This window comes from Paramormyrops kingsleyae, chromosome 13 (assembly GCF_048594095.1).
Source record: "Paramormyrops kingsleyae isolate MSU_618 chromosome 13, PKINGS_0.4, whole genome shotgun sequence".
In the NCBI taxonomy this organism is placed as follows: domain Eukaryota; kingdom Metazoa; phylum Chordata; class Actinopteri; order Osteoglossiformes; family Mormyridae; genus Paramormyrops; species Paramormyrops kingsleyae.
The window spans coordinates 31390716-31409551 of NC_132809.1; the positions used below are offsets into that span (position 1 = coordinate 31390716).

At 44.2% G+C, this 18836-nt stretch overlaps 1 protein-coding gene across 3 annotated transcripts; it reads left to right on the top strand.

The window, feature by feature from the left end:
- The first annotated feature begins 6885 nt into the window (after positions 1–6885).
- On the top strand, positions 6886–17315 carry pskh1 (protein serine kinase H1). 3 transcript variants are annotated; one of them, XM_023827325.2, is made up of 3 exons: positions 6886–6994; positions 8321–9432; positions 13943–17315. In XM_023827325.2, the coding sequence occupies exons 2-3, from the start codon at positions 8476–8478 to the stop codon at positions 14258–14260; spliced, it is 1275 nt and encodes a 424-aa protein (XP_023683093.1). In that variant the 5' UTR covers positions 6886–6994; positions 8321–8475; the 3' UTR covers positions 14261–17315. The 3 variants fall into 3 exon arrangements, with proteins under 3 accessions (XP_023683093.1, XP_023683092.1, XP_023683091.1); XM_023827324.2 differs by having other exon boundaries at positions 6888–7256; XM_023827323.2 differs by having other exon boundaries at positions 6889–7333.
- The last annotated feature ends 1521 nt before the right edge of the window (positions 17316–18836 follow it).

Consider the following 18836-nt stretch of genomic DNA (forward strand, 5'->3'; position numbering starts at 1 on the left):
TGATCATCACTGATCACTACAGCCAGGGCTACTTCAGCCATTAAAGCAGGAAGATATATGAGACTTCAGAGGTTTAATTAATCATACATAACAATAAGAGCAAACACAAATATTTCATATTCATCTTGATCAAAGCAAGCTAGATTCTAGATATGAAAAAATTATTTTGCCAAATGTCAGCAAAACCTATACCTTCTCCAATACAAATATATTTTTGACTTGTGGCTCCCTGTTTACCCACATATTGACAGTAATGCATCATTTTATCCTTCCTTGGCTCTCTGCCATTATTGCCTTTATAGATGTAATGTCATAAGCTGAGTCAGTTTTTCTGTAGAAATACGTTCTCTGTCAGGCACCTAAATTCAGGCAATTTGTGCATGAGAAGTGCAAAATCCATTTCTAAGAATTTATACCAGTAAAGAGATTCGATGTCTATTTACATCCATCCATCCATCCATCCATCCATCCTTCCATCACTGGGGGGGTGGGGGTCAGGAGCTTATAGAAGGCAGCATAGACCACAAGGCGGGGGGACACTCTAGAACAGTGGTCCTCAAATATTTTATACCACGTATCACCTCAGAAGACTTTAATCCTTCCATGTACTGGGACGGAGGGGAGGGTAAAAGTTCTTGACCGCAGGGGGTGGGGTTCCCTTGCTGAGTACCATTGCTATGACTGACACTTATATGCACTGATACCTTTGTGTACCTTTAAAGCCCCCCCCCCCCCCCCCACGTACCTTTGTTTCCAATCCACTGTACTAGAAGTCATTATCTATGGGAATGGATTCAGGTTTGTTTTGCTATTTCCTATTAACAAATAACATAAAAGACTCATTCTTCCTAGAATTCTCACATTATCCAGCCCCCTCCTCGCTGAGTCAGGACAAAGGACCAGAGTCCTCCTTGCTGGTCTCTTTGCCAAGCTTTCATACTTGTGCGTTTCAAGGACAACTGTTCCACAAACATTAGAGAATATTCCTACAGAGAAAATGAGAATCCCTCTAATTCAACTGATCATGGCAATCCAGCGGACTGGCCTTAAGCTTGAGTGCAGTCTGAATCTCAGCCAGCAGGCTGACTGGCGTGATGATTGGTCTGCAGTGTGTGAGGATTTGGGCCCAAACTATCTCTTGTTTGGGGGCTTTTACTGAATGTCACGCCAGACAAATTTTACCTTATTACCTGAACACTTAATTTCACAGTAAAATCGAGTCCTAAAAAAACAACCATTATGGCGCAGAAATCCGTCACTTTATAGTTGGAAGTGATGCAGCGTTCATCACTTTGGTGGCCATCATAAAATCTCGGGGGGGCTATTTACGCGTCCTGTGGCTTCTGCCGATGGTGATGATTGGGGGAGTGGTGGGGGTGGTTGATGGCGGGGGCGTGTGAGTTTGTCAGAGGGAGGGGTTATAAAGATGTGATGAATTTTCCCTGGTCGTTGTAATCAAATTCCCATGAGAGCAAGTCATGGCCCCACGAAAGTGTCCCTGTGGAAATCATGTTCCTGTTCAGCTCCTATTATTAAAGCCAGCTCTGGGCTGAGGCGATCGCAGTGCATCTGGAATGTGAGATGAAGGGATAATGCATTAAATGGGGTGAGGAGAGAAAGGAGAGAGAGAGAAAGAAGCTAAGAACTTGACAAGACACTTGGCCTGTTTATCTGAGCATTTACCTGGGTGATACAGCTCTGGCTACCACACAGAAAAGGGCAGCATATGTTCCTGTTAAAAACCCATCGTCAAAAATACACGTCCTTAGCAAATATGAATCATTTATGCTGCCGATTTACACAATGTTATATATTATAATCTCGCAGTGAGCAACATAATTACAGAATTTTGGATCTACACTCTCATGACTTCAGCTCAGCATTGAGGTCTTCTGCAAATTTACATTCTTTTTTTTTTCTTCCCAAGAAATGCTTTCATGAAATTCACATTAAATGAAATGTCCATGACAATAGTTTCTTGCTCATATTTTAAAAGACAATAGAGAACTCCTTCTTCTGCAATACTAATTTAAAGTATTCTAATTCTAATTTGTCAAACCTAGGATCATAACACGTAGAGTTAAAGCTTGTGTACATAGGTTTAGCATTGACATTAGCCAGTAAGCCAGTATGGAGCAAGATTTATTTAATATATCAAAAAAATTATGGGAGATCACTTTCTGTAGCTGTGCATCTCACTGAAAGACATCTATTATTGGGCTGACAAAGTTCTTGAAAGGAAGCTTCACCTATCACATTCATCCCATAATAAAGCAGGTGGCAGGAGACAGGAGCAACAACAACATGTCTGGTTCAGGGGGGTGTAGAGCCAAAGACATCACACCTCAAACAGCCCGCTTCCTCTCCCGGCTGTGTGACGTCCTCTGTCCCAGTGCTGCCTGCCTGCATTCATAATCAACACCAAAATAATAAATGAGAGAGAAAAACATTTGCTTGAGCAGCTTACTGCTGTTTTTCGCTTCTCCATTGTTAGAACATTATACAGAGCAGCCAGAATAAAAGATTATTGTACAAATAGTGGTGACCTTCTTACACATGGAAAGTGAGAACAAAAAAGAGTAGGTGCAGTGAGGAACAAGAAGGAGAAAGCAGAGAATTGTGTAAGATCACCACTGCTAAAATCACCACTTCAAAGATCACCACTGCTAAGATTACCACTGCAAAGACCACCACTGCTAAAATCACCACTTCAGAGATCACCACTGCTAAGATTACCACTGCAAAGACCACCACTGCTACAATCACCACTTCAAAGATCACCACTGCTAAGATTACCACTGCAAAGACCACTACTGCTAAGACTACCACTGCAAAGATCACCACTGCTAAGTTTACCACTGCAAAGACCACCACTGCTAAGATTACCAAGGCAAAGACCACCACTGCTAAGGTCACCATTGCTAAAACTGCCACTGCAAAGATAGCCACTGTTAAGAGGGAAGGTGACAGGGGATGAGACAGGGGAATACCCAGGATGGGGGAATACCCGGGACTGGGGGAATACCCGGGATGGGATGGCAATTCATTGCAGGACCCTGTAACACATGGGCTTATCCAGGCTGAAGCACAGAGGCCTCTGCATAAAAGGGGCTTCAACTAACATTCCGTAAAAAAGTTACCCCCACCCCCCTTGGTAAACAACTTTTACTACCTTTGCCACAAATCAAATAGTCCAGGGGCCTCTGACCATGTTAATGTGTCTCTGCAGGACACCCACTTGCCCGCTGTGGGCTGTTAAGAGACAGCGCTGTTTTCAGACTGTGGGGGGAAGCCAGTGCACAGCAGGAGGACGGCAGGTTCCACACAGACAGCTTCAGGTGACTTGCATGCACAGAGCTGGTGGAACATTCTGAGCTCCAAACTCTGTGCCACCCACCAAACAACCACACTGATATTTACATATTTTGTGCAAATATGGATATTTGCCACAGCAATTTCCCTTCTGGGATCTGAACCTGCAACTGGCTTGCCACCTCGGATTCATTTCAGGCTCACACGGAGGAATGCACTTTGACCTTTCTCCCAGTTCCAATTTCCAATCATGCAGCAACTTGGCCAGACATTAATGATCAGCAGACCCCAATCAGCTCGTCCATGCAGACATGCCCTATTCTCTCAGACACCAATCCCATACTCCCGTTGTCCGCCTTCATGCTGCTCAGCTGGAATGCATAATGTATATACATGGATATCAGGCATGCAATGGGCTGAATTATTGCAACCCTGTAATGGGTTCACCAGGAACACAGGATAGGGTCTCTCTGTGCTGACTCCTATGAAATGAGAGGCTTGAGTCATAAGGCTGCTGATTCTCTGAATTCCTCTCCGTCTCTTTCTTTCTGTTAGCTCACCATGCCTCTATTTCTCTGAAACATTGAATTTTTGGGGCCTGTGTGTGGATAGCGAGTAGGAGAGAAGCAGTGTGAGTTGTATTTGTTCCTATCTATTGTCAAATGGTTCAGTATCTCCCACTAGTAATAAACAGGCCACCGGCCAAACTAGTGTTAGATTAAATCCATGGGAGATTGTATGTGTGTGTTGCGTGTGTCTGTGGGTGGGTGGGTGGGTGGGGGAGGGGGTCTGTTCTATAATTCCATTCAGTGGAAACTGTGAATGGGATTGGTCATTTGAATTGACCACATGATCACATTTAACCTGTCTGAATGCAAGGCCTCTTGCCACGTCTTACAGTGCTGACTTCATTTAATTGGGAGGAAACAGTTTATGCATAAGTCACTTGTTTCTGATCAGATGTTTTGGTTAAAATTCAACACGTGTCTAAGGTCAAATGAGGACTGAATTTTTGTGGGAAAGACTTTGATCTCACTTTTCATCCTGCTATATCTAATTACATCGACATTATTTATTTAGCAGATACTGTTGCTTTTTAAAGCTTTAGGAATTATTTTTGTAAATAAAAAAATAGCCGTTGTTATTTACAGCTTAGAGATCAGTCTTCCTTGCCTGCAGCATCATCACACCCATATCCACTCTGCATTTAGCCGGTGCTTTTAAAAAGTAACACACATTTGCATTTTCAGTTTTTTGATTGCAGTCATAGATTTTTTATAAAACTGAATTTTCCCTTGTGGGGGGCAAAATAATGGTCCCCACAATTTGTCCCCATAATGTTATGTATACCTGAACCACACATTTGTCCATTTTTTTCAGAAACAGGTTCAACCAGTCCCCTGCAGCCCCCTGGGATGCTGATATCAGTCCCATTTACCCAGGGATCTGAATCAGCAATCTTCCAACCATAGACACAGCATCCTATCCCACTGAGCACAACAAAAAAGAACCTCTGACAGATACTAATTTTATCACCACTCATTGTAGGTGTTGGTAATATTTATAGCCTCCAGTCCTGATTGCATTTGACTGGGTCTTCTTCAATGTTGCAGTTTATGGAACATATGGAGGTTTGCTGACATCTGCCTTTGCAAAGGTCTGTGATGAACTGAGACTCCCGGAAACTGGAAGGAGTTGGGGTCACTTTCAGTTTTATGGTAAATACCACAGCGCGGGAAAATGGATTTAACAACTCAGTCACATCCAAGGGCAGAAGACATCTGGGAATATATTCAGCCTGTGTTGATGCTGCAATCAGATAAATGCTGGCAGGGCCCAGGGTGTGTAAATGGTATACACTGTATGCCTCCGTTTGACTTCCCGTGTAGATTGGAGGACATATAGAACATGACGGCAAAGATGTTATGAGATTGTCAGCACTTTGCCTGCCTTTTGTTCATGACACCAGAAAGTCACTTCCTTTGAATACACTGATTGGAGGGACTTTCCCTCTTTAATTAATGCGTGCTGTGTTTCTCGTCACATAGAGAGCAGCAAACGCATACGAACATACGTATACATAACCTCGCAGATCTTCATTTCTTCGGTGTCTTCAGCCATGGAGCGGTACCGGCAGAACAGTCCAAACACCCTGGATTGGTATTGTTATGGTTCTGTATAGAAAACTATGGAAAAAAATATTACTCGAAAATCATAAAAAGAAACGCAAACATAATGGACGGACATAAAAAGAAAAAAATTAATGCTGGCACGTAACACCATTATTTCCAACATCTGGCACCGGGGTAGGAAGAAAGAAGACTTGGCAACGGAATCGGTCGCACATTAACGTCTTGAGAGTTGAGATTCTGGGATTAGATGTTATTAAATGGAACTGCACCAGAGCACCGAAGTGGGAAATCGTGCCCCCTTGGGGCGGGAGGAGAGCAAATGAGTGTCCGCACACCACCTGCCTGACTGACACAGCACCTGTTGTTAAAAAGCTATGCGAGGGTTCAGGGTCCTCTCTGAAATTACCCAAAGTAATTCGTACTCAAGGAAGACAGCTCTCCATGACTTGCCTCCGCTGGCACACGGGCGTCCCTGAAGCGATGGTGTGGCACGTCACGTGAGACGTGGCAATAAAGAGAGGAAATGACCGCTCTACACACCAATTATGCATTTTAATGAAGGCTACGCTCGCTGAGGTCATGCCATAAGTTATCTCTTACGATCTCTATTAAAGTTGAATTCTGCAATCAGTTCTGCTTTGCAATTTAAGTTTTAACACCCCTGTTGTCTTTCATGTGTTTATTCAGTGAGGAATTTTTTTAAGGAAATGTTTCTGTTTTTACTTGCAGAGTACACTCTATATGCACTGTCAAGCCACGGTTTACTTGCACTATTTGCACTGTGTCATTGTTGTTGTGTATTTGTGTGTACTGTTCTGTATTATTTTAATGATTATGTTTTTATTTATCCTGCCCCAGTATTTATTATCCAGCGTTTATTGTTCGGATGGTCTTTGTTCTAGCTGTCTGATTCCCTGAATATTCAAAATTTCGTTTAATGTTTATTAAATTAAAATATAAAGTGAGTTAACTTGAATAAAAGCTGGAATCTCAATAGCTTGTTTCTGAGGAAAGAAATAAAATATATATCAATCAAGAAAATGTCACTGCATAATATTTATATCAATCCAAAAAATGCCTGGAATATTATGTATGCTTATTAAACACACATAAGGTTAAAATATAAACTGCACAATGATCGCAAAGTCCCAGCGGATCATCACTCAAGTAATTAGCGCCCCCCAGAGGTTGCATGTAGTAATAGTTACATTTTTACAAACCCTCGAAGCCCATTCGGCCTACCCAAAAAACATCAGCTAAGATTCTCACAGGAAATATGTGCATGTTCTTTAGAAAAATCTTCCAAGCGCTCTCTCGAAGTGGTTATCAAAAATCACGGTTATAGTTACGCCATTTTGACTCTAGCGGGGGGTTGTCGCACTTGCTGAAAATCCCCCCCGCCACTGGAGCTGACATGACAACCGGACCGGATTGGTTGGTAAGGAGCTTCACTTGGAATCCAGGAAGTGACGTCACGGCGGCTAGTCGTGGATATGTTTCTGGAGAAGGGAAAAAAAAGCCGAGGACGTCTTAGAAAATCCCCGCAGAAAGTAGGTGGGCCGTGGTGGCTTCGCTGAGAGCGCCGTCTGCTAGCTTTTGTGCTCAATGACGGTAACATGAAAAGCGGCGTATGGTGAAAAGTGGAAATCCCGCTTCCCCAGTCAGAGAGCTGCTGTGGGAGTCTGGTGGACTTGTGTTATTCTTGGAGTGGAAGGAGCGGAAGAAGAAACACGGACTAGCGAGTTAACTGGACTGAGCTTAGCAAAAAAAGACAGAAAAAAAGAAAAAATGGAGAGAACAGCTGAATGTGGGGTGAGGAGGCTGGCTGCTCCGAGTCCGCTTTGTTATTGCCTGCGCCGCATGTAACATCCCAGTAACTCCCGAGGAAGGTGAAAGTTTTTACATTTACATTTTAACACCGTAGCTAACTCTCAGGCTAATGAACTCGAACTGGTAAAGTTTTGTAACACCATTTTCAGTGATGTTTTGCGGTATAAATGACCATCTAAACAGAAATGAACAGACTGGGTTAGCTGTAAAATGATTTTCTTTTTCCCTTTACTCGCTGTTAATAATTAGTTCTCTCCCATATGTATTTATACCTTGAGGAACCTCAGAGATTAAAAAGTACCGTTTAACTTGCAGCTAGCGCGGCCGCCGCACGGCCTGCTGTTATTGTACATCGGCAAGTGTTGCAATAAGTTTTCTGGCGCTTTACGCGGCGTTTATAACGTAATGTCGGTACATTGTTTTGAAGCTGCGAATGGATACAGCTTGTCCTGGTGTGACAGTGTTTTATACTCTTCGGTTATGAACCGAATGGTATTTTGCAGAGTCGATTTAATATAAGCTACACGTTTCTTAGCGAGCTACGTGTGGTCTGCTGTTGGGGGTATAGTTAACAGGGCGGTCGGTTTATGTGTTATTATAATATGGAGTAATTTCAAACGCTTTCTACCGCGCTTTAATGCGCAATTAACTATAATCAAATTATAGTCTGAAACTCCAAGATGCTGGTTGTGGATCAGAGAGATTCAGTCCATGCAACTCAATTAAATTGGTCGATATCAGGGTGGTTTAGGTGTGGCAGTGTAGTTTAACTGTGCCGACGTGCAGGATACTACTGTATATGATTGCAGTCCTTTCCAAGGAATCAATTTCTCTTTGACGTGGATAAGCAAATTTTGGTACCGCTTTGTTTTATAAAATATTTGATTGATTACGTGAGTAACCGCTTCTTGGCTAGTGTGCATGCCATTTAAAATTCAGAAATCGCATGCCTGGGAAACCTACACATGGAGTTATGCTGAAATGCCGAAGAAGCCCGTATTTGCCTGGGTGAGATGGAGCCCTTACCATTATGTTTTCATCCTCAGGTTTTTAACACGTTCACACCCTCTCGCGCCACCTTGGAAGTTGCAGCGGCTTTGCCTGGGTCAGGGAGGAATCCTGGCAAGTGGGATCAGTGACTGGGGGCCTCATGCGTGGACCATGAGAATGCTCTGCTGGGACAGACAGGCGGGACCGTGACATGATGGGCTGTGGGACGAGCAAGGTTCTTCCAGAGCCGCCCACAGAAGTTCAGCTGGACCTGGTGAAGAGCGTGGAGCCCTACACAGGGCACCAGAGAGACGTCTACAAGCACTTCATCCGGGACGACGGCAGTGGGAGCAAGGCGGGCACAGAGAAAATGGGCTCGCCCTCCCCGCTGGCACAAGCCCCCCCTCCGCCACTTCCAGGGGGCGCCGCAGACTCCGCGGACTCACGGCGCAGCAAGGTGGCCAAGTACCGGGCCAAATTCGACCCCCGGGTGACAGCTAAGTATGACATCAAGGCCCTGATCGGGCGTGGGAGCTTCAGCCGGGTGGTGCGCGTGGAGCACAAAAGCACGAGGCAACCGTACGCCATCAAGATGATAGAGACGCGGTACCGCGAGGGCCGCGAGGTGTGCGAGTCGGAGCTGAGCGTGCTGCGTCGCGTGCGCCACACCAACATCATTCAGCTGATGGAAGTGTTTGAGACGGCAGAGCGCGTCTACATGGTGATGGAGCTGGCGACCGGCGGGGAGCTCTTCGACCGCATAATCGCCAAGGGCTCCTTCACGGAACGCGACGCCACCCGTGTCCTGCAGATGGTGCTGGACGGTGTCAAGTATCTGCACACGCTGGGCATCACGCACCGCGACCTCAAGCCCGAGAATCTGCTGTATTATCACCCGGGTGCCGACTCCAAGATCATGATCACAGACTTCGGGCTGGCCAGCACCCGCAAGAAGGGTGATGAATGTCTGATGAAGACGACGTGTGGCACGCCAGAGTACATCGCCCCTGAGATCCTGGTGCGCAAGCCCTACACCAATGCTGTGGACATGTGGGCGCTGGGGGTCATCTCTTACATCCTGCTGAGTGGTACCATGCCCTTTGAGGATGAGAATCGGACCCGACTCTACCGGCAGATCCTGAAGGGGAAGTACAGCTTCTCAGGAGAGGTAGGGTTGCCCCCCCCCTCGTGGCTTCCTCCATCTCATTAGCATTATTTCAGAAAATGGCTCACATTTCCCAGCCCCCTCCTCCCCCCGACCGCTGCAGTCGAGTCTACAGGAAAGCAGATGTTTCTAGTTTCTCTTCTCCCACCCCCCCCTCCTTGGGAAGAATAAGGGTCTCGTTTGCATTTGTCCGATTTGAAAGCTTGATGTTCGCTTATTCTCTCGGTTGTTGTGACGTCAGCAGTGCTCTCTTTGGAATGCATGTGTCTGTATTTTCAGTGATCATTCTCAGTGGGGGGCCATGTGGAACATGGAAAATGTATTATTCTGGCGCTTTGACTGTGTTCTGACTTGTTGAATGGTAAGAGATGCACAGAGTGTGTTCCATACGGATCCGAGAGAATCATGCTGATCTGAAAATGGTCTGTGTGTGTTCTGGTGCTAATGTCAATATTTCCAGATCAGCCTTCAAACTTTGGTTCCGGGATCAGGGTCACTGTTCTTGGACTCTTCGGCATGGTAACCACGATGATTTTTGGGAACGTCTGTCTCTGTCTGCGATTGGATTGGCAGCCGCAGGTTTTCGTGCCTCGCCGTTTGGTGAAAGGTTATCCTTCGGGCTCGAGACGGTCAGCCGTGTCTGCATAATGGAAATCGTCTGCTGGGCAGGGTACTTGTGCGGGGAGGTGGTCCGACCGTTTCTGCGCTGTTTTTGTTTTTTTTGGGGTGTTCTTTCTGCAGGCTGGCTGCAGTTTTGAGGAAACCGCATTACCAAGTCAAACTCGTGGGAAGCAGCAGACTGATCAGCACAGTAAGGGTTGAAAAACTGCTACAGAAACGGAAAACTGCGCACTTGTTCAGACCCCCCCACTGCCTCCACCCCCTACACTGTATCAGTGGTCAGCGGGGGAGGTGTCAGCGCTTCACTAAGAGACCGTGGCTCTGGCTTCAACGAGGTACCATGTGTGACACAATCTGTGTAGAGATGGGGGAGATTTGGATTCCTTCTCCACACCCATGGAGAAGGAAACTCCAGTGTACAATTATTTCAAAAATTATGCTGCATCTTGAAAATGTCCGTAAATTAGCCGACTGCCAGGCTGTGTAGCTCTGTTTTTTGCACAATGTGTAAAGATAACATTGTATATGGATGTTACTATGATAGTATTAGCATAGGAAATGAAAAGCTCGGCTGCCACGTCTAATCGATAATGTTGATGAAAATAGTTGACACCGAATTTTGTCATCAGCCTGGTTGCATTTTTGTGGTTTGCTGCATAAATTTAGTATAATGACATCACAATCTAGCAACGTTAACGTTGGCCTGGTTCATGCTTCACTTTTCCACATGCCGTCACAGTTCAAGCGCTGCTGGTTGTGTGGACTCTTGTGTACATTTGTCCGTGGATGCAGACAATCACGGTTCCCGAAAAACATACAGCAGTGATATTTCACCATAAGGCAGATGTATTGCAGTAAACACAAATATAATCAGTGTAGTCAAGTGGGTAAACTTATGAATAGTTTTAAAGTTGTTACCAGGCTTGGGTGGTATTATGATAATGTGTCATATCATGGTTTTTTGAACTCGTGGCAACAAAATTATCTGACATTCCCCACCCCCCCCTTCCCCATCCTGCTTGGATCTCAAAATGCTGGAATAGCACTGCTTTTGAAAATACCTTCAAAATTCCATATACTATGGTATAAAGGACAATCGTTAGCACGCTAAATATGGCGGAGCCGCTCTGTCGCTATAAATAGAGATTCTATTCACTGTGTGATGTTTTTATTACAGCTGTGACTTAAAAAAAATTTCAATAGAGCATTTGTGCTTTTCTTTAAACCTTGTGTTTTGGCCCAGCTATTCGATTAGTTGATCTCCTGATCACATGATTAATCGATTACCAAAGTAATTGTTTACAGCCCTAAACAAAAGCAGGAATTCCTAGGAAAAAAACTGTAGCGTTCCAAGTTAAATTGACTTGGGAGGTACCTGATAACAACACAAAGTAAATGAGAAATACATCTTTGTGTTTGAATTATGTGAAAGCGCTTCCATCTGATGCTTCCCCTTATTGACCTCCTTGATAGATAAATCAGAATACTTTTATCCTGGGGAAATTGTGTGTAATTACAGTCTCCACAGTGCACAGCTACGTAAAAGCATACGTAGACAATACACAGTACCACTTCTAACTAAAGAATACATGTGTAACATATGCAGATGGTTATAAATGAGTGAATATAAACATTAGAACATTACTGTGGTGAAACATGTATAAATAAACATCTCCTTAGCCGTCCCCCTGTCATGCAGCCCTCCATCTCAGACAGTCCAGATGTTGCAATAACACCTTTAAACAAAAGGTTACTTATGCAATAATGGGAAAGGCAAAGGGCGAATCATTTCTTCTTGGGCAGGGGTGGCCAATCTTATCCGCAAAGGGCCGGTGTGTATGCAGGTTTTTGGGACAACCTGTAGGTCAGCTGTTCAAACCCAGGTGTGAGGACTCTTCAGCCAATCAGTCCTCTAATTAGTAATCTAATTAGGGAGCTGCAGCGAAAACCCGCATACACACCGGCCCTTTGCGGATAAGATTGGCTACCCCTGTTGTTGGGCTTTGCTGAGCCTAATGGGATAGCTCACCTGATGTAAAAAGGGTGCACATCACCTTAGGGTGCACGTCATGCCACACGATGTCCAAGCAGGTTTTCTGTGTGTGCGGCTGTATTAGCTGTGTTTTTTTTTTTTTTTTAAATATAATGTTTTCATGCAATTTTTTTTCTTCATTTGTCAGAGAAGGTCCTGCAGGTTTTGTCCTCTGCGTATAGTTCAGCTCAGTCTGTGCAGCTTCTGTTTTAGCTTCCAACCAACTGAACATATCTGTGCGGATTTGTGTTTTTTTCATTATCCCCCAATCTGAATGTATTTTGTTAATCCTGCAACTCCTGCGGTCATATTTCCTGTAATATTTTTCTCTATGACCCTGTACTTTGTCAGTAGTTGAAAGATATGTGTTTTTTTCTTAATGGCACTTACAGAGAATATTCAAAAATTCTATGTAAATCAAAGAGGATGCTCTTCATGTAATTATGAAGAGCATTATTAAGTATTATGAAGTGTGTTTTTGCTCCTGGAATGATTATACTTGTGGCAATGCTTTTTAATTGCCATGAACATTTACAGTTTATTTTTCTTTCCAGAGATGCACTTTATGTAAATGTTTATGGTGCCAGGACAACAGCTGTTGTATCAAAAAAATGGCTGCTTATACAGCCTTGGCATGGAGTTTGTGTTTACTGGGGGGGGGGGGGGGGGGCTCCATTAGTGAACTGCATTCTGGGGCATGGAAACACCGAGGGGAATCTGCTGTCATTCAGTTTTCTGCAGCTTTAGCAACAGCTAAATTAAAAACATGCACTCAGGTTTCTTCACGTTCCATGTTTGCTTCTCAGACAGGATAATGATGTTCCTCATTGAGGAGTGTTTGAAAATACACAAACAGAGGGTATGACTTGGCCTGTTTCCTCAGTCCTGCCTGGTGGACCACCTCAAACCATTGCTTCTGGACCTGCTCCAGTGCTCTGCTGTTGTCACTGCCCTTGTGACAGGGAGAGGTTTTTCACTTTGGGGGGTGTGTGATGGTGAGGACCATGTTAGTCCTGGGAGAAATAAGGCTTCCAACCCAAGCCGGTTTAGATCATCATGTGCTTTCAGGCCACCGGCCACTTTAACCTGTTTCCTGTACTTCATTGGGTCACATGAGGTGACACCAGGCGTGGTTAACCCACCCACAGAGCTTCCATGCTGCTTGTGCTATTCTGCTCCAGATGCGATCTGCCCCAGGGGTGGCTGCACTCAGGCAGGTGATGGTTTTACTGCCATTAAGCCTTGTTCCACCCATCCATGGATATTGCTTATTCTGGTAATGATGGAACAGAACTGTGAGGTGCTATTCTGTGTAGGCAGGATTCAGTATGAAACATGCAGAGAGACCAAAGTGGGGAAAATTCGCCGAAAACTTTGTAACCTTCGACCAAGCAGGTGAAACTGAAAACCTGTTTGCCTTCATTTATATTTCATTTACTTTTTAAAATGCACTTGGAACACATTTCTATACTAGTGAGATGTTCATTGGCATAAGCTATGAGCCATTGTTTAAACTCTCTTCATGTTTTGAAAATACCCTAAAAGTGTAATTTGAGACGTCTTTGACTCGTGTTTCTTTGCATTGTCCATTAATGCCCTCTGGTGTTCATGTTGTGTAATGACGTCTGTGTGCTGTGGATTTTTTTATTTTTTTATTTTTTTTACAGTCAAGAGAAGTTCTGTGAATGTTACCTTACTCCAGTCACTATGTTTATCCAAGATGTGGAACCAAAATTATTTTTTAGAATCTGCACTGGATTTGTGCATCATCTTCATAAAAACTGGGCTTTGTTACTGAAACAGTCTTGTCATTTTGAAACGGCTGCTTCTTCATGCTCACCTTGCTGTTCTCTTCTCCAGCCGTGGCCGAGCGTGTCCAACCTGGCGAAAGACTTCATCGAACGCGTGCTGACGGTGGACCCCGGCGAGCGCATGGCGGCCGGCCAGGCCCTCAAGCACCCCTGGATCGTCAGCATGGCCGCCTCTTCCTCCATGAAGAACCTGCACCGCTCCATCTCCCAGAATCTCCTCAAGAGGGCGTCCTCGCGCTGCCAGAGCACCAAGTCGGCCCAGTCCACGCGGTCCAGCCGCTCCAACAAATCCAACAAGTCTCGGCGTGTCCGGGAGCGTGAGCTGCGCGAGTTGAACCGCCGCTATCAGCAGCAGTACAATGGCTGAGGCTCGCAGCAGACTGACCGGCCCCCCCACGGCTCACGGCAAGGCTGGGTGGACCCCCTCCCCACACAGACTTTTCCCTGGTTACACTGTGTGGCGACATCCAATGAACTAACCCTTCATTTCTCTCCTGCCGTTCTCTCCTTGTTTCTGTGACTGATTTCTGTTTATTTATTGTTTTTTTTTTGTGGGTTAGTTAAGGTTATGATCGCTTGAAGGGTCCAATGAACAGAAGTCAAATAAGCAAATAAGGTTTCTGAAGGATTATTAAATGAAGATTTCTGTGAATTATTGTACCAGAAAGGTTTAGGTTGCAGGGGAGTGCAGAGATTTGGTTTATTTGAGTAAATGCTGATAGATGCCAAATGATACAGTGCCTTTGTAGTGGGCAGATTCGGGGTTTAGAAGTTGAGATGAGTATTGCATAAAAGCCCTTCTGTGTCTTTTTTTGACTGAAGAGGATTGGGGTTTTTTTCTTGTGCCAGCTGCCTCAAAAACTGCTAACCTGATCTTCGTAGATCTGTAGATCTCGGTCATAACTGAGCTGGAATGGCCGAACAAGTCCTCTTCCTGGCTGCAGTAACTGGGCACCTTACGGACCCCCGCACGCGGGCTGCCGTCCTGTGCTGCTCCAGTAGGTGGAGTATGGAGGTTCCTCTGTGTTCCATGATGTCGCTCAAAAGGTGGGAGTGGTTCCCTGTGGACTCAGGCAGGATCTTCTTCAGTGGTCAGCTTCTGCCTGATCCAAATTGGTGTGTTCTGGATTTTTTATTTTTTTTGTTTGGTGTGTGTGCGCATAAATGTGCCCACACACGTTTGGCTGCTCACTTCTGTAGTTGCATACAAGTCATCACTGGCCAGAGTGTACCGGTGTACCTTGGAACTGCCTCCATTCTATCCAGTGACACTTCATAAAGCTCAGCTTAATGCCTTCGAATCATGTCAAGTGGGGTGTAGCAAACCCAAACCACCAGGCCAATATAGGGATGCAGAATAATGAGGACAAAGTCACTTGTGAGCTTCTTTCATCATGCCTCTGTGTCCCGGACGCAGAGGCACCACTCGGTGACTGCCTGCCATCCCGGATATACTGCACTTCTCTTTATTTCTATGGTCTGAAGAGGGAGGTGCTACTCGATAAAGTCCTGCCTTCCCTTTGCAACCTGAGCCATGGTCTGGGCAAGTTGTTTTCCCCAACTAGGTCTCAAGTTAGAATTGGATGGCTTTTTAAATATCAGATAATGAGCTCCACAGCTCTTATTTGAGGTGTCGTCTACAAAACCTTTTTAAACATGGCTGAGGGAGAAGACAACTCTGCCCAGCTGAAATAGTTCAGATCAGATGTTACATCCTTGGGTAGCCCAGCTGCATGGTAAGGTTAGAACTCTTTAAGTGTGGTTTTATGAGTCAGGTGTCTCTGTTCAAATGCTCGACAGCCAGTGACCAGGGTGGTTGTAGCAAATTGTGGGAAAATCCATTGTGAACTGTAACTTTATCAACTGCTGTGAAGTTGGTGTCAGTTTTGCCCTAAAGAGATCTTCACCCCACAACAAGCAAAATAAACTCAGTGTCAAGTCTTACATTTTACATGCCAGTATTATGTTACCTTGTAGTCTTCAGATGCCTTTTGAAACTTACTCCTTTAAGAAATTAACTGAAAATATGAATTTGTCCAAATACAGCCATCCAATGTTGAACCCGTGTCTCTCACCATCTGATCATTTAGAGAAAAGGCCACTCAAGATAGGTGTTACCCATTTTATGCGGAGTATGTGTTCCTGCACAAACACTCATGTTTATAGTTGCATGTTTTTTATTTTTTTCCAACTGGAGGTATGGTCTAAAATGATACCTTTTCATGGGACTGAACTTTTTCTGTCCTTTGACTTTTGAAATTGATATGTGAAAATTCAGAAGTACTGGAATTGCCAAATGGCAGACTGGCTGACTGGGTGAATCCCAGCACGGGCAGTGTTTTTGTCCAAATCTGAGAGAAGCAGACTTTCATTTCACTGTCGTTTTTTTCTAGCTGTACGAAGACTGCAGCCATATTTGACTTTTGACTCTTGCACTTTTACACTGACCTGTGGATTAGAATATTTGATGGGTCTTTTTAATGGTGTGTGTCTTATCCTTTTTGTCATGAGTTACTGCTCTCCCTGAAGGATTATTCATGTCATTTTATCAAAACTTAGGTTTTACCTCCGGAGATTGCTGAAGGACCATCTCTCATCTCTTTTACAAAATGAGAGACCTGAGAGAACCTCAGTTTGAAAACAAACATGTTAATTTGCCTAATTTACCGTTTAGCGTAAAACGATCCTTTTCCCTCCATATTTTTCCTCATTTGTTGATAATTTTTGTTTTTTTGACTTATTTTGGAAAATATGTCCATGTTTTCCTGAAACACTGAGTAATATGATATAGCCATTCCTGTAGAGCTGTGGCAGTAATGGCTGCTTGGCTAAAGGCACCCGGCAATCCCCTAAGGATATGGTAGACCAATTCCGGTATCTTTTAAAATGTGATAACATAATATTTGTAAAATGTTTTTCATTGAATAATCCATTATTTTAACAAAAAAAATGCATTTTAAAAGTTGTAGTCTGTTTTTTCCTTTTTTTTCCAGGAGACTGCTCAGATTTTCATTAGGTCCAGAAGCTCGGACTGAGATCATGGTGGTTCTAATGTATGAAAGGATGATTACTCTCGATGGAGTAAACTGAGCCATAGATGCATACTTTAAGAACCTCTGGGTGCACAATTGCCAAATCAAAAACCAATATCGTAAAAAATCTTTATTCAGTGTAAAAAAAAAATACAGATTGATATGTAATTATTGTATAATTCATGCCTGTTTAAAATATGTTAAATTTGTCCTCTTTCTTGAACCAGACAAAACCAGCACTGTTACCCCTCTGAAATATTTTGATATGCATTCCATCATATGTTAAATGTATGTGTATGTGTGTTTATAATGAAGGCTAATGATGAATAGATTTTTAAAATTCTTTTTTTTTATGTAAAAGTTTCCTACAAAATAAACCCATAAGTTTTATCCCTGGTGTTTATTCACTTGTGCTATATGCTGTGTTAATTACACCACATTACTATGAGGTGACATCAAGACTGCTGGCCACCCATATAAACGCCGTTCCTTTACGTCTTCTGTCTAGGTCAATCTTTATAATGGTTAATGCTAATTGTTGTCGATGCTCCTTTGTCCAGCTCCTCCGGGGTAATCCCGAGGTGTTCCCAGGCCAGCCGGGAGACATAGTCTCTCCAGCGTGTCCTGGGTCTTCCCCGGGGCCTCCTCCCAGTGGGACATGCCCGAAACACCTCACCAGGGAGGCGTCCAGGAGGCATCCTGGACAGATGCCTGAGCCACCTCATCTGGCTCCTCTTAATGAGGAGGAGCAGCGGCTCTACTCTGAGTCCCTCCCGAATGACCGAGCTCCTCACCCTATCTCTAAGGGAGAGCCCAGCCACCCATTTCGGCCGCTTGCACTCGCGATCTCGTTCTTTCGGTCACTACCCACAGCTCGTGACCATAGGTGAGGGTAGGAACGTAGATCGACTGGTAAATTGAGAGCTTTGCCTTTTGGCTCAGCTCCTTCTTCACCATGACAGACCGATGCAGCGCCCGCATCACTGCTGACGCCGCACCGATCCGCCTGTCGATCTCTCGACACTCGTGAAGCATTATCATTGTTTACAAATTACAATGAGCCTTCTCATGATATGCCACATCAATATTGCTTTATGGTCATTTCGGTTTCAGGTAAAACTTGACGTTTGGTTTTAATTAAGAATACTCTTCCTTGCAGCACATGGTATTAAGTATTAATCAGCAGCACAGTCTTAACATGTCATTACTTTTCCTGTATTATGTCTCCATTGTCTATCCTTCATATTCATGGAATCTGCATCCATCACAGAAAATGCTTTATTGTGAGCCATTCTGATCTTTGTTTTTAGAGAGATCAGGGGTGGGTTTCCCGAAACCCATTGTAAGTTCTAAGGAGGCTTAAGGAAACTCACCCCAGTCCTATTGCAGATTTAAGTGAGGCATTTTAATCAGCAGTTAGCTGGTTGCTGCACGGTTGGATCTTTTGTTTTCGATGACGTCCATGCATGCACGTGTCCATCCATTTTCTGTACCCGTTTGCAGGGGCGCCATAAGACAGGGAAAAGTTTGGACGATTCCACGAGTGACAGGGGGGCTAGATAATTGGGAAAATGTCTGGAATGGGGGGAATATCTATAGCAACGCCTCTGCCCATTTGTCCTGATTGCTGGGGTCCGGACCCTATCGCGGAAGCTACGGATGCAAGGCCATTAGCACCTTACGAGCCTTTTCAGATCTTCACTTTCCGCAATGAATACAGTGTCATTAGCATATTGATGCTTGTCACTGTCGTTAATATAATTCATTTTTTGTTCTGCAATATGTCATCAAATGCAGCTCAAGGCATAGACACATCATTTCAATGTTACATTGAAACACTGTAAACTTGCAGACACCTAATATGGTTAACTTTTTGAAATTATTAGAAGTGGTATGTGTCGAAAGTGAACA

Excerpts from the sequence above, each read along its gene's own strand:
- pskh1 (XM_023827325.2), top strand. The coding sequence starts at position 8,476 with ATGATGGGCTGTGGGACGAGCAAGGTTCTTCCAGAGCCGCCCACAGAA. Across the intron at positions 9,433-13,942 it reads AGTACAGCTTCTCAGGAGAG|CCGTGGCCGAGCGTGTCCAA; the intron begins GTAGGGTTGCCC and ends TCTCTTCTCCAG.